Raw genomic sequence first — 16535 nt, forward strand, 5'->3', positions numbered from 1 at the left:
GATTGGGCACACACCTGACTTAAATTGTTTGGTAAAAATTGGTTTTAATTGTTCTTTAAGTCTCCTTAGACCGAGGGTTCACAAACTTATTTTCCACCCTTCTGTCATTGTTTGCATGCTATCCTCATTAAAATATGAAAACCTATAAATGTTTTGGTGGTTTTAGTTGAAGCGGACACTGTTTTTTCATCTGTGTGATTTTGACAAAGATCAGGTCACATTTGATGGCGATTTTATGCAGAAATGTGAGAAATTCCAAAAGGTTCAGATACTTTTTCATACCACTGTACACAAAAAAGCACCTAAGTAATTAAGTAATGCACTTTTACTTCATTACATTCCACTACTGTAAAAAAATTACAATAACAATGTTAAAATTAGGGTTGTTCCGATCATGTTTTTTTGCTCCCGATCCGATCCCAATCGTTTTAGTTTGAGCATCTGCCGATCCCGATATTTCCCGATCCGATTGTTTTTTTTTTTTTGCTCCCGATTCAATTCCAATCATTCCCGATAATTTTTCCCGATCACATACATTTTGGCAATGCATTAAGAAAAAAATGAATAAAACTCGGACGAATATATACATTCAACATACAGTACATAAGTACTGTATTTGTTTATTATGACAATAAATCCTCAAGATGGCATTTACATTATTAACATTCTTTCTGTGAGAGGGATCCACGGATAGAAAGACTTGTAATTCTTAAAGGACTTTGTATATTGTGACTAAATATTGCCTTCTAGTGGATTTTTATAAGCTTTCAGTAAATGATAATCCAGCCATTTAACTTCTGCCCAAATGTATGATGGGAAGTGCAACCATGACTGTGCGTAATGGTACCAATTGATCTATTTTCTCAGCGTTAGGAAATAAAATTAGGTGATAAGAAAAAGATCAACTACTACCTTTCTTCCCCTCATTGCTTCACACGATATTTCTGGTCGTCGAGAGAGGGATTGTAAGGCTTTAGCCAATTAAAAAAGGCTTCAAAGGCTGCCAAAGTTCTCTCTACTCATTTTACGTTGCCTTTTTGTTCTATATATACGTAATACGGTGCCATTATAGATTGAACGCGACAATGCGTGAGTGGGTAGTTCAGCGCATGCGTTAATTTCGTTAAATATTTTAATGTTATTACCGCCATTGACGCGATAAATTTGACAGCCCCACTTTAAGCCAAAACTAAAAACTCTGGATGAGTGTAAGACATTTTGTCTGTAACGTTAAATACAATTAGAAAACGATTTAATTTAAAAAAAAAAAAATATATATATATATATATATATATATATTAAAAAAGGCATGTCCGATATTTTTTTGCCGATTCCGATACTTTGAAAATGACTTGATCGGACCCGACATCTCTAGTTAAAATATTTCGAATAAGAGCAAAACGCCAGGAAAGCAAATATGATTTTCAAATAATAACAAAGACTTTTGCAAATATACAATCATTGTCACTCGATATCAAATGCAGTTCAGAAAATGAACAATACAACGGCAATCTTTTTCCACAGGAACTTTATTAACCCTCCATAGACATACAACATCATATTAATTGCCCTTAATATTACTTTATAATCTAATATGAACATTCTAGTAGATTGCAATTTATACAACATGTACCCCAGTGGTCTGCACTCACTAGGGATAGAAAACATACCCCATAGGTGAAGAACAGATTTTTTTTTTGGTAGGTTTGCACCATTTCTGCATTACAGATGAAGACAAACAGATAAGTAGTGACATAATCCTCCAGTTAATCATAGAAGAGCACCACTGCAACACAACTCAATGATTTGCAATAATCTTAAATTATGATCTATCCTGGGATTTGGGGAATTCTGGTACTTTTACTGAAACATAATTTGCAGATTTTTATCCTCAGTGCAAGCATGAGCGACATGCTTGGAGGAACATGCTGAGTATCAATGTGAAAATGGATCTTCCACCACTCTTAACAGTATTTTAGAGGCAATTAGCAGCATTTACTGGTGTTGTTTTTCTACTGTATTCAGGAGGTAACACTTGACAGCCTATTTCTTAAATATACTGTACATAGTTACAACTGTGTGTCTTTGTAATGCAGCATGGTGGATCTGTGATCAGTGTGGATGAGCAGTAAAACTGTACAGTGCGAGGACAGGATGCTAAGAGGCATCAAGGCCCAGTCTCAAATGCAAAGTTCCTCTCCTGTCAATTTTTTGAACCCACCCTCACAAACATCTTTGTCCTTTTGTTCGAATGGGCCTTAACGGTCTTGCAAAACCTGCCAAAAACAGCAGATTAGATGCACTATATACATACACATATACATCAGTGGACATCAAGTAACTTTACATCAGGCAAGCATTGCATTAGCTAGTTTGTGCATTGTCATTGTTTTAAAGTCACAGAGGTAAGCATTTATTTTCTCGGAAATAAAAATGTAAGTAAAATGTTCGGAAATAACTACATTTGTAAGATCATATATAACTTTTAAAATAAAAATATACTCCTTAAAGGTGCTATACCGATTTGTTTTGTGTCAATTTAAAATACCGTATTGGCCCAAATATAAGACGGTGTTGTTTGCATTGAAGTAAGACTGAAAAAGAGCGGGTTGTCTTATATTCGCGGTCTAGACGTTATACCCATTCACGACGCTAGATGGCGCCAGATATCATTGAAGCGATGTTCTGTCATGATAGATCTTAGCTACTCTCAAGTTTAACCAGTTTGCATTATTTTATAGCAATTTTTTTCCTTATTCAGATTTGTTTCAAGACTACAGTTGCAGTTAGACTTCACTTTAATTGTTAATGTCGTTATTGCAATTTTCTTGTTTTATCACAATAGATTAGTTTATTTACATTTCAAAAACCAGAAGCCATTCATTTACAAATGTGATTGCACTGTAGTTTACATTAGGGTTGTTCCGATCATGTTTTTTTGCTCCCGATCCGATCGTTTTAGTTTGATTATCTGCCGATCCCAATATTTCCCGATCCGATTTTTTTTTTTTTTTTTTTTTTTTTTTTTTGCTCCTGATTCAATTCCAATCATTCCCGATAATTTTTCCCGATCATATACATTTTGGCAATGCATTGAGAAAAAAATGAATAAAACTCGGACGAATATATACATTCAACATACAGTACATAAGTACTGTATTTGTTTATTATGACAATAAATCCTCAAGATGGCATTTACATTATTAACATTCTTTCTGTGAGAGGGATCCACGGATAGAAAGACTTTTAATTCTTAAAGGATAAATGTGACTTTGTATATTGTGACTAAATATTGCCATGTAGTGTATTTGTTGAGCTTTCAGTAAATGATACTGTAGCCATTTAACTGTTCTGTCCAAATGCATGATGAGAAGTGCAACCATGACTGTGCGTAGTGGTACCAATTGATATATTTTCTCTGCGTTGGGAAATAACATAGGGTGTTAAGAAAAAGATCAATTACTACCTTTCTTCCCCACATTGCTTCCCACAATATTTCTAATCATAGGGAGAGGGATTGTAAGGCTTTAGCCAATTAAAAAAAGGCTCCAAAGGCTGTCAAAATTCACTCTACTCATTTTACGCTGCCTTTTAGCTCTATATATATAGGTAAAACGGCACCATTACAGATTGAACGCGACAATGCGTGACTGGGTCGTGCAGCGCATGCGTTAATTGCGTTAAATATTTTAACGTGATAAATTTTTCAAAATTAATTACCGCCGTTAACGGGATAAATTTGATAACCTTATCTTAAGCCTAAACTAAAGACTGGATGAGTGTAACATATTATGTCTGTAACGTTAAATACAATTAGAAAACGATTTATACATATACATAATATATATATTTAAAAAAGGCATGTCCAATATTTTTTTGCCGATTCCGATACTTTGAAAATGACGTGATCTGACCCGATCGATCGGAATGCCGATCGATCGGGACATCTCTAGTTTACATATTTAAATGTTCAGATATTAAGATTTGAATGAGGCAAAATAACATGCTTTTTCTCTCAAATATATTGTTATAATCATTTGTTTCGGATGTACTGTAATTATTTTCTGTATAAAAATGAATTTGGTGTTCAAAAAGTCTTTTTTCAAACTTGAGTCTTGAAAAAGAGGGGGTCGTCTTATAATCAGGGCCATCTTATATTCAGGCCAATACGGTACGTTTATACTGCACGCATGCTCAACCAATGCCCCGATGAATACACAGAACTAGTGCTGCAACAATCAATCGATAAACTCAAGTAATTCGATTAGAAAAAATATTCGAATTAAATTTTGCTGCTTTGAGTATTCGTTTCATTAAAAAGGCGTTGTAATGGTTTGTTTGCATTTAGTTATATTGATTTTGGTGGTTACACCTCCCTCTAGTGGCAATAGTCTATGTTTTCACTCATTTCACATGGCTGAATCCAGCTGCTTCCAGTTAAGACCAACATAAGGTAAGTTTTTGTCTGAGCTAACGTTTTTTTTAATGCATTCTTTAGTTTATAGTCTTTAGTTTAGTTTATATGTAGTTTATTTAGTTTATAGGTATACTTAGCAGTTTTTTTGGGAATATCTGTTTGAACTGTGTATTAAAAAAAAAAAAAAAAAAAAAAAAGGCATTTCATAGCATTTAGGCTCGCAGACTTTTACTATGCAAGTTATCCAATTGTTCTTTTATTGCACTTTGATCTTCATTTTTAATACCGTTTGAGGCTCAGCGCAGGCAGGTATTTTAATTTTTTTATGTTCCTTATCCGATTACTCGATTATTTGAACTAACTAGTTCATCGATTACTCGACTACTAAAATAATCGATAGTTGCAGCCCTAGATAGTTGCGTTCTGGTTTGGCCCACATAAGGCTGTAAGTTGTTTCGGTTAATGTTTTTTGTTTTTTTTAATCCATTCTTAATTTAGTTTATAGGTATATTTAGCCGTTTTTTTGTGGGAATATGTATTTGAACCCTTTGTTAAAAGCATTGTAAAAAGAAAAAAAACATTTTATAGCATTTAGGCTAGCAGACTTTTACAATGCAAGTTAGCCAATTGTTCTTTTGTTGCACTTAGAGCTTAATTTTTAATACCGTTTGGGGCTCAGCGCAGGTATTTTAAATTTTTTATGGTCCTTATCCAATTACTCGATTATTCGAACTAAATAGTTCATCGATTACTCCCCTACTAAAATAATCGATAGTTGCAGCCCTAGATAGTTGCGTTCTGGTTTGGCCCACATAAGGCTGTAAGTTGTTTCAGCTAATATATATTTGTGTATGCATTTGTAATTAAGTTTAGAGTTACAGTTTGTGGAGTTATGTGTCAGCTATTTGCTATGAGAATTGTAAATATGTTAGCATTTGTAGCATTTAAGCTAGCGGACCTTTGTTAGGCAAATTAGGCTGAATTAATCTACAAATTTTACATATTGATCAGACTAGATGGACGTTTGAACATCAATTGTTCTTTGTCATGTGTTTTATTGTTAAAATGTGTGTCGTTTTGAGCATAAGTGTACATATGTGCGTTAGCTTTACAAATTGTCAAAAGTGAAGGAAGTGAAAATCTTCAAAAAGCTTTTGTTTGAGCTTTTTTTTTTTTTTTAAATGCATTTGTAATTTTGTTTATAGGTATATTTAGCTATTTTAGTAGGAATATGTGTTTGAAACATTTTTTAAGAGCATTGTAAAACAAACAAACAAACAAAAAAAAATGTTTTATAGCATTTTATAGCAATTAAGCTAGCAGAATTTTGCTATGTAAGTTAGCCAATTGTTCTTTTGTTGCTTTTGAGGCTAAGCTCAGGTATTTTAATTTTCTATGTTCCTTATCCGATTACTCGATTATTCAAACTAACTAGTTCATCGATTAATCGACTACTAAAATAATCGATAGCTGCAGCCCTACACAGAACCCTGACATTTTAACTGAGACTGCCCCAAAATTTATAGTATTTTTCTTCCAATCAATAGAAAGTGTTTGGGGCATCGGAACGTTTCACCAAGCCTCCGGCTAGTCTCCGCTTGGCAAAAACACTTTTCTAACCCCCCGAAGACTTGCTACTAACAGTGAACAATCACGTCTGCCATTTTTACATCTCTAGTGCTGATTTGATGGGCCAAATGCTCGTTGCTTTATGTTCGTGCTCGTACAAGCATGCACGCTGGTTCTCATAACTGTGTGTTTATCTATAAACGTCTGGTAACGGTACTGCATCTGTACAAGGACTTTTTCTTTCATTGTTTTTATCTAGAGGCTGCTACTTGATAGGACAAATATAAACTGTGATATAATATAATAGCTGTTTTCCCCCTTCTGTCATTGTTTGCATACTATCCTCATTGAAATATGAAAACCTATAAATGTTTGGTTTTAGTTAAAGCAGACACTGTTTTTTCATCTGTGTGATTCTGACAAAGATCAGATCACATTTGATGGTGATTTTATGCAGAAATGCGAGAAATTCCAAAAGGTTTAGATACTTTTTCATACCACTGTCAGTTTAAAAACGAGACTGTTCCCCCCACCCCCCACCCCCCAAAAAAAACTTGAACACAGAAGAAGCTTGGCCCTAATGCTATGGCTTAACAAATATTTCTAATGTTCTACGACAAAAAGATGCTTATCTCAGTGACTTGAATCCAATGACATAACAGGAGAAGTGCAAACTTAGGCGACCTTGAGCGTGAGCGTTGAATATTGTCCTCAGTGAGTGTTAAAACAAACACTCACAGATTCCACATCCAAAAAGAGGGAAAAGAAGGACATAAAGCCACATAACCAAATTCATAATTATTTACCCAGACAAAGCGCGTTTTGCATACTTATTTAGTTACCGAGGAGCGAAACTCCAAGACGGCTGTGTGTGTTTACAAAGTATGTCTATCTGAATACATCTGCACAATTCTTCAGAAGTGAACACACAAATGCATACGTACAGTCCACAACACACAATCAAATAGGTGGCTATTTTTAGTCATGAACGCCATTGCTCTGTCTTTTCATTTGGTTGTTTATACTTATTTTGGACAATGGGTGACTCTAAATGAGGTGATCTGAAGTGGAAGGGTTGCCTTAATATTTATCTCATTGCACCACATGTGTTCCTCTCTTCTTTGGAACGTGACTAAATCGGCGTTTCTATAAAAGTCCAGGAGATAAGATTGCCGGGACCGCCTCGCAAAGCTGGGTTTCTTCCACCCGCTTGCATAGTGGGGAGGCCCCATCCCAAAATACCTTAGTCTGCATACATAGGAGAGATTGGAGAGGCCGGGATCTGATCCAGGATGCGGCATACATAACTGGCAACATCCACGAAACGCTCTTCATACATAAGAATGAATGGATGTTTCTGGGTAAGACAAACAAAAACAGCGTTTATAAATAGAGAACTGGCAAGAAACAATACAAATGCATTATAGACATCAGAATAATTCAGAATTATGTATTATGCCCTGTATTTTTATTATTATTTGTAATGTATAATTAAGAAAAACATATACAGTAAGTCACAGTCAGATTTTTGGCAGACAATTTTTGAATTTTTCAGAACACCAAGAAGAAAAATTGGGGATGTCACAATCGCATATTTTTGCACTCGAGTCAGAGTCTCTGATTTTGAGAATCTAGAGTCCTAATCCAAAACAGACAATAAAAGTCTTTTTTTGCCCCATATACAGTGGGGCAAATAAATATTTAGTCAACCACTAATTGTGCAAGTTCCCCCACTTGAAAATATTAGAGAGGACTGTAACTGTAAATGTGGGTAAACCTCAACCACGAGAGATGGAATGTGGAAAAAAATTCAGAAAACCATTTTGTTTGATTTTTAAAGAATTCATTTGCAAATCATGGTGGAAAATTAGTATTTGGTCAACACCAAAAGTTCATCTCAATACTTTGTTATGTACCCTTTGTTGGCAATGACGGAGGCCAAATGTTTTCTGTAACTCTTCACAAGCTTTTCACACACTGTTGCTGGTATTTTGGCCCATTCCTCCATGCAGATCTCCTCTAGAGTAGTGATGTTTTGGGGCTGTTGTTGGGCAGCACGGACTTTCAACTCCCTCCACACATTTTCTATGGGGTTGACTTCTGGAGACTGGCTAGGCCACTCCAGGACCTTGAAATGCTTTTTACGAAGCCACTCCTTTGTTGCCCTGGCTGTGTGTTTGGGATCATTGTCATGCTGAAAGACCCAACCACGTCTCATCTTCAATGACCTTGCTGATGGAAAGAGATTTTCACTCAAAATCTCTTGATACATGGCCCCATTCATTCTTTCCTTTACACAGATCAGTTGTCCTGGTCCCTTTGCAGAAAAACAGCCCCAAAGCATGATGTTTCCACCCCCATGCTTCACAGTGGGTATGGTGTTCTTCGGATGCAATTCAGTATTTTTTCTCCTCCAAACATGAGGACCTGTGTTTCTACCAAAAAGTTCTATTTTGGTTTCATTTGACCATAACACATTCTCCCAGTCCTCTTCTGGATCATCCAAATGCTCTCTAGCGAACTGCAGAGGGGCTTGGACGTGTACTGGCTTCAGCAGGGGGACACGTCTGGCATTGAGTCCTTGGCGACGCATTGTGTTACTGAGGTCCCAGCTCTCTGTAGGTCATTCACTAGGTCCCCCCCCCCCCCGTGGTTCTGAGATTTTTGCTCACAGTTGTTGTTAGCATTTTGACGCCACAGAATGAAATCTTGCATGGAGCCCCAGATCGAGGGAGATTATCAGTGGTCTTGCATGTCCCATACTTGATTTCTTTGCACCAAGCGTTTCACCTATTGCAGATTCAGTCTTCCCAGCCTGGTGCTGGTCTACAATTTTGTCTCTGGTGTCCTTCGACAGCTATTTGGTCATAGTGGAGTTTGGAGTGTGACTGACTGAAGTTGTGGACAGGTGTCTTTTATACAGGTGACGAGTGGAGCCTCGTTAGACCTCGTCAGAAGAAAGACCTCTTTGACAGTCAGAAATCTTGCTTGTTTGTAGGTGACCAAATACTTATTTTCCACTCTAATTTGGAAATAAACTCTTTTAAAAAAATCAAACAATGTGATTTTCTGTTTTTTTTTTTTCCCCACATTCTGTCTTTCATGGTTGAGGTTTACCCATGTTGACAATTACAGGCCTCTCTAATCTTTTCCAGTCGGAGAACTTGCACAATTGGTGGTTGACTAAATACTTATTTGCCCCACTGTATATGTATACATTGCCTTATGAATTTCTATCCTTTCCACCAAGCAAAATGCCCACTTTCTTCCCATTCGATGGTAAAATATTTCCACACGACATACTGTACATTACCACTCTCAGCTACCCATAACGTTCTCCTATTGGGGCTCTTAAGCAGAAAGATTCAAAATCAGAAAATTAAGCCCATTTTGATGATGATATCAAGACCATATACTCTGCAAATGGCCAAACTGAGATCCAAAGGAATCTGTTAAACTAATACCTTTATATGAAGTGAGCGATCTGTTTTTAAATATAAAACTTGTTACTTGCATTGGATTGCTTTAGCGTGTGTGTACAGTGAGTATGTTCACAACTGATTTATATGTTGCTACAGTAACAACGATAGTAAAGCATAATGTAGTTAAAGATGCAGCAATGATACTTGACATGTGTTCCAATAAAGCAGACACTTACCAGCAACTCCCTGTACTTTGGCCTTTTAGATTCATCCTTTGTAAGGCTGGAGAGAAAATAGTGTAATGTTAGAACAGCAAAACCATGCTTACATATTAATAAGTGTTTATTTATTTATTTATTATTATTATTTCTTTATTTGGCCACGTAGTGATACATAATTGAAGTGCAGAACAGAGAAGGTTGTAACAAGATCTCACAGTGAAGGCATTTTAATTATATTCACTGCCATAGAAGTCAAATAAATATATTTTAACTGGGAAAGTTAACAATTAACCTGTGTTAAAACCTAATAAGTAAATATATACAGTACTGTGCAAGTACTGTTCAAAGCTTTACAGTCCAGTTAAAAAATTTAGCTGAGACAACAGCTCAATGCGACACAATAAAAGTATTGCTTTGGCACCACCTGGTGGTGTGTTGGTGCATGTTTATTTGGTTTAGAAAGATTTTTGATCAAATATTTGTTTAACATCTCTGTGGGTATCTATATACTCCATATTAAGACATGGACACCTGCAATTTGTAGTCAGGTGTGGCATAGGTGATCGTATGCATACTGTACATTTGCCCCATATCAATTTCTGTTGAACTGAGCATTCTCTCTTAGAGATGTCATATAGGGATTTAGATAATTTGACCAATGACATTGTTTGACCTTGTTGGGCTTTAAGGCTACGTCTACACTAGGATAGATAATTTTCGGTATTTTACATACTATTTTTATACCTGTCTGCACTACATTTAAAGCCCCCCCCGCTTCTGCAAGGTACGGCTGCCTTTGCGCAAAGTACGCATGCATAGAAAGAAGCAGCCTCTTGTGTTACTTGCTCGTCCGGACGGTTTATCTCTGAACCGGAAACTCATTACTTGCCGGCGAGAAATTACGAAAATACTGCACCTTCTAGACCAGGGGTCGGGAACTCATTTGTGATCACTGTTTTTTTTTTCGTGAACGCATTTGAATACACCACGTGGGAGAGAGTGAAGGGACTAAGGGCATATTCTGCTTTTACGAGCAGTCGCCGAGTTGTGATTGAAATAAATCTTTAGAAAACAACAACGAAAGCCTGACATCGTTACTTCGGATGTTACAATCGATACTCAGTTGCGCACTCACCACTTGGAAAATAACAAATGGATATAAACATATGGTGTTTTGGTATGTGCGTAACAGTGGCGCTCCTGTAATGGCGATATTTTAACAGGCGAAAATGTCATGAAAATAAAACTGCTCATGCGCTTCTGTGACTTGGTGTACCACGCAGTTCAGTTTAGTGGTTTAAATTTCCACCTACGTATTTTTATATACTCCAGTTCGGTCGGCATTGAGTTATTGGCGATAGCACGCTCCATGACGTCATAACCCCTCCCTCTAGGGAGGGACTATTTTTCAGGCACAGCCTCCTGACTATCCAGACCCCTGGCTGGATGGACGACCTCGTTGCCCCCGTCTCTTCTGGCTAGATGGACCTCCTCTTGTTCCCTCACTCTATTGCATCTCTCTATAAACTGTAACTCCGTCTGCTAATTCCCATTAGCAGTCCTGGTGCATCTTGTCTATCCGTCCTAGGAGTGGATCTCTCCTGACTGTGGTTCTCTCCAAGGTTTCTCATTTTTTCCAAAGGGTTTTTGGAGTTTTTCCTTGCCGACATGGAGGGTCTAAGGATGAGGGATGCCCAGGACTTGGACTAGAACTTTATTTAATTCATCTACAGTTTCTGACTGTGTATCATATTGCCTCTGCAAAGCCCTTTGAGACAACCTAGTAGTGATTTAGGGCTATACAAATAAAATTGAATTGAATAACCTCTGTATCCGGTTGTTATAAGGAGACACTAGTCTATATTAAGCGGCGGGTAATATTAGCCAGCTACCTACTCCTTGCAAGAACTTACACAGAGAAAAGGTACATTAGTGTAGCCGACATGCCATATCGTCTAACTAATTACACGTTTAAGGCCATTATCTGTGCTAGTGTAGACATAGCCTAAACATGCAATGACATACATAATGCTTACCATAAGTTAACGAAATTGATGAACTTGGGGGAAAACTGCCGGTCCTCTGAATTACTGAGCTGTGGAGGCTCCCCTTTCACCACTTGCGTCAACTGATCAAAAACGCTGTTCCACTTGGGGTATGGGAACCTTCCGGTGGCCAGCTCGTACTGAAAACATACACACGCACAGGGAAAAAATATACATAGATTAAATTAGCGAGAAATCATGACAAGTTGCAAAACATAGGTGTCAAGCGGTTGTGCTATACAGGACGGCAGGATATGAATTTCCTACCAAGGTGATTCCCAAACTCCAAACATCAGAGCGGACATCATAGCCTTGTCTAGAGGCACTGGGGTCTATTCTTTCAGGCTGGAAGACAAACAATCACAGAATAGTGTCGTTTTTTTCAGTAGTTGTTAACTCGCATACAGCAGCAATCTGCCAGAGTTCTGTTTACAATTGATTCATTAAATTTGTTTCGATTTCATAGCCGATCCATCAAACAATATACAGGGACTACCCAGGTCACAACGTACCCGACTTAATTTTCGACTTTACGACACCGGAGTCTACAGTCATTAAAAAAAAAAAAATATATATATATATATATATATATATACATATATATATATATATAAAATACTGGTGCACGATAATTATTGGTCCGATAATTATCGGTCCGATAATAGGAATTATGACGTCATACCGATAAATCCAATAACATTATTAATAGGACCGATAATATGTATTGTGCTGGTTTACAGTTTACAGTGACTTTACCCACTAGTATAGGAAAGCAGTTGACCATTTGTGGGGCATTGCTCCCCCCTGCTGGTCAGAATAATTCGTTGCATCTATTTTTTCTGTCACAGTCGTTTTGTTCACATTACAAGCTCATTCACACAGACATTGCGGTGTCTAGCGGTCGCATTGACAATTGTGAATGCTTTCTGTTACGTTTCCGCCTCGGAAATATGTAAGTATTTTATGTTTACTATAACAAATGGATGTGCACCGTAGGTTTACTTCTGTGGTGAAGGGTCATATGTACAGAATTTCATAAGTTGTGTTATAGAAGCCAGCCAATGCTTTAGTAGCTCAAGCTAGTGTGCTATGCTCTACGTATAATAGTTGTGTATATAACTGTATTGTGCAGTTTGTTGTATATTGAGTAGGGTTGTTCCGATCATGTTTTTTTACTCCTGATCCGATCCCGATCATTTTAGTTTGAGTATCTGCCGATCCCGATATTTCCCGATCCGATTGCTTTTTTTTTGCTCCCGATTCAATTCCAATCATTCCCGATCATTTTTCCCGAACATATACATTTTGGCAATGCATTAAGAAAAAAATGAATAAAACTCGGACGAATATATACATTCAACATACAGTGCATAAGTACTGTATTTGTTTATCATGACAATAAATCCTCAAGATGGCATTTACATTATTAACATTCTTTCTGTGAGAGGGATCCACGGATAGAAAGACTTGTGACTTTGTATATTGTGACTAAATATTGCCATCTAGTGTATTTGTTGAGCTTTCAGTAAATGATACTGTAGCCATGCACAAATGCATGATGGGAAGTGGAACCATGACTGTGCGTAGTGCTACCAATTGATTTATCGTCTCTGCGTTGAGAAGTAACATAAGGTGTTAAAATAAAGATCAATTGCTGCCTTGCTTCCCCACATTGCTTCCCATGATATTTCTAATCATCGGGAGAGGGATTGTAAGGCTTTAGCCAATTAAAAAAGGCTCCAGAGGCTGCCAAAATTCACTCTACTCATTTTATGCTGCCTTTTATCTCTCTATATAGGTAAAATGGCGCCATTACAGATTGAGCGCGACAATGCGTGAGTGGGTCGTGCAGCGCATGCATTAATTGCGTTAAATATTTTAACGTGATACATTTTTTTAAAAACTAATTACCGCCGTTATCGGGATAAATCTGATAACCCTACTTTAAGCCTAAACTAAAGACTCTGGATGAGTGTTTATGTTTGTAACGTTAAATACAATTAGAAAACAATTTAATTAAAAAATATATATATATATATATTAAAAAAAGGCATGGCCGATATTTTTTTGCCGATTCCGATACTTTGAAAATGACGTGATCGGACCCGATCGATAATATGTGTATTTTTCTGTTGTACTTTCACATTATTAAGAAGAGTGTCTTCCCATAAAAGCAAGAAATTCATTTTTAGCTGGCTGTCGGGCAGTGCAGAAGTGAAACGCACGGTTTTGTTCATGTCATTATTAAAAATCTGGTGACATCAAAGGAAAATCCATATTCAATCCACCACTATTTTTTTTTTTTTTTTTTTTTTTAAACCTCCAGGTGTTCAAAAACTCAGGTTATACATTTAAAAATATATATATTTATTATCGGTTATCGATATCGGCTTTGAGGAGCAAGAAGTTATCGATATCGGTTTCAAAAATTGGATATCGTGCACCCCTAATATATAGTGTTGACTTTTGTTTTGTGATGCTGCTTTTATTTCGGCGCAGAAAGCATTTAGCAGGTAGTTCTTCCGCACACGAGTCAGAAGGCGTGTACACACGAAGAAGAACGTATTTGCGCACACGAAAAAGAGCGCATGCACACATACGAGGAAGAGCCATTTGCTCCCATGAAGAGAGAGGGGAAAGAGCTGTAAGCCTGCGCGCACATTTGTTGCTTGTGAAGCATCTACACAGGCAACATCTGTATATAACACCTTCTTGTAAAGTTTTTTGTGAGTTTTCGATTGTGGTCGAATACTTGACGCGAGTTGATGAGATTGTTTTTGATGATGTGCGAGCGGGCACTGATACATGGTTGGTTTGGTTTGTGTGGATTGTTATTGCTGTATCAGCAGCTAGTTATAAACGCATATTTGAATTGCTGTTATTGGAGATGAAACAGATCAAATTTTAATGTTATTTTAGTTTTATTCTGCAAGTGTTGATGTCATGAGCAGCTGAATAAAATCAGCAAACCACATGAACGTCTGACATCGTCATTTCGGACCTTAGCTCGCTGTCTAGCTCAGACTGTACACTGGACAGTACAATGACATAATACATGTTTTTGCATAGGTATTTTTTTAGATTTAGGGTTATTTTGGGGCTTAAAGGGTTAATTCCGATTTGCACAGAAATTCGAGTTACGTCGCCAGCATAGGAAGGGAAATAAACGTAACCCGGGCACTACCTGTAATTATTTTCCATTTCACAGCTACTTACTGCCATGTAAGGCCTGCAGCCAGCATCTCTGGTCTTGGCTATGGAGTCGACGAGCTGGCCGCTGATCCCAAAATCGCACAGCTTGATGTTGCCCTTTCGGTCCATAAGAATGTTGGAAGGTTTGATGTCTAGAATTGAAGAGAGTAAAACCCCATTACCTATTAAATCAATTTACATGGCAACGACAATACGTAGGTAGTGTATTTTAAACTTTTTAAAATAGTATATTTTAAAATCAATAAACACCATCACCTTACCTCTATGAATTATTTTCAAGTTTTCCTTTAAGTGGTTCAGTGCTTTCACGGTCTGTTAACAACACACAATTGTAATTCCGGTACAACTCATCAAGCCCATTAAGGAAGGTTCATATTATACTTACAGCTAATGTTATTTTGCCTAATATTTCCTCTGGAATGACATAATCAAACGCACAATACACATATTTATAAAATTTGTCTAATGAGGTAGACATAAGCTCCATACAAATCCAACAGTCCCCCTGAAACACAAATAAAAACATGTTTGTGATAATTACAGGTGTCTAAATTCGGAGTAATGTTGGCAAAAGTTGAGTTGAGCAGAGACAGGGTTTCCCCAACGCAAAAAAGATTGTGGCGCACCGCCACACCAAAATAAAAGCTGCCACGCCTTGCAAATGATTTCTTTTTTCAAATTTAAAGATAAATTCTAATTTATCATTTGAATCCTTTAGCAATACATCTGTGCTGGCTATATGCGCCAGTATGGGAAACTAGTTGACTTTTGCAGTGTGGTGTTGCCATTTGTCTATTTTATAACACAGTTTGGCTCAAAAGTCATTTACTTGCGCTGTGCTCTGTCTATTGGTCGCATTGACACTCGTGAGTTATTTCTGCTACGGTTCGACCTCGGAAATATATTAGGGCTGTCAAACAATTAAAATTTTTAATCGAGTTATAATCACAGCTTAAAAATTAATTAATCGTAATAAATCGCAATTCAACCCATCTATAAATTATGCCATATTTTTCTGTAAACTATTGTTGGAATGGAAAGATAAGACACAAGACAGGTATATACATTCAACATACTGTACATAAGTATGGTATTTGTTTATTATAACAATAAATCAGCAAGATGGCATTAACATTAACACTCTTAAAGCGATTTATAGATAGAAAGACTTGTAGTTCTTAAAAGATTAATTTTAGTACTAGTTATAGAAATTTTATACTAAAACCCCTCTTAATGTTTTCGTTTTAATTTGTAAAATTTTCAATAAAAAAATAAACTAGTAGCTCGCCATTGTTGATGTCAATAATTACACAATGCTCATGGTGCATAAAATCAGTCGCACCCAAGCGCCAGCAGAGGGAGACAAAAAACACAAGTAACAAATGGACATGACACTCTGCTGTCATTTTAATCTGTTTGATGTGCGTCAATTACGTCAAATATTTTAACGTGATTAATGAAAAAGATTAATTCCCGCCCGTTAACGCGATAATTTTGACAGTCCTAAAATATATAAGTATTTTACATTTACAGTAACCTATTGATGCACAGAATATGCATACGTCTGTGGAGAAAAGTCATATGTACAAAACTCCTTAAGTCTTTTTGTTGCATTATAGAAACCAGCCTATGCTTAATGGTAGTGGTA

At 36.8% G+C, this 16535-nt stretch overlaps 1 protein-coding gene across 4 annotated transcripts in view; it reads right to left on the minus strand.

Annotated features, from left to right (window-relative positions):
* Positions 1–1298: 1298 nt before the first annotated feature.
* The window catches only part of map2k4b (mitogen-activated protein kinase kinase 4b), a 31030-nt gene continuing 15793 nt past the window's right edge, over positions 1299–16535 (minus strand). For 3 of the 4 annotated variants that reach the window (XM_057826189.1, XM_057826186.1, XM_057826190.1), the window contains 7 exons: positions 15273–15392; positions 15148–15199; positions 14891–15018; positions 11942–12019; positions 11666–11814; positions 9645–9690; positions 4568–7343 (listed from right to left, as the gene is read on the minus strand). In XM_057826189.1, the coding sequence (XP_057682172.1) occupies positions 7230–7343; positions 9645–9690; positions 11666–11814; positions 11942–12019; positions 14891–15018; positions 15148–15199; positions 15273–15392 (687 nt within the window). In that variant the 3' untranslated portion in view covers positions 4568–7229. Of the gene's footprint in view, positions 2277–4567; positions 7344–9644; positions 9691–11665; positions 11815–11941; positions 12020–14890; positions 15019–15147; positions 15200–15272; positions 15393–16535 lie in introns of those variants that run through there. The other variant, XM_057826188.1, reaches the window with a different exon arrangement.

Source organism: Corythoichthys intestinalis, chromosome 21 (assembly GCF_030265065.1).
Source record: "Corythoichthys intestinalis isolate RoL2023-P3 chromosome 21, ASM3026506v1, whole genome shotgun sequence".
Classification (NCBI taxonomy): domain Eukaryota; kingdom Metazoa; phylum Chordata; class Actinopteri; order Syngnathiformes; family Syngnathidae; genus Corythoichthys; species Corythoichthys intestinalis.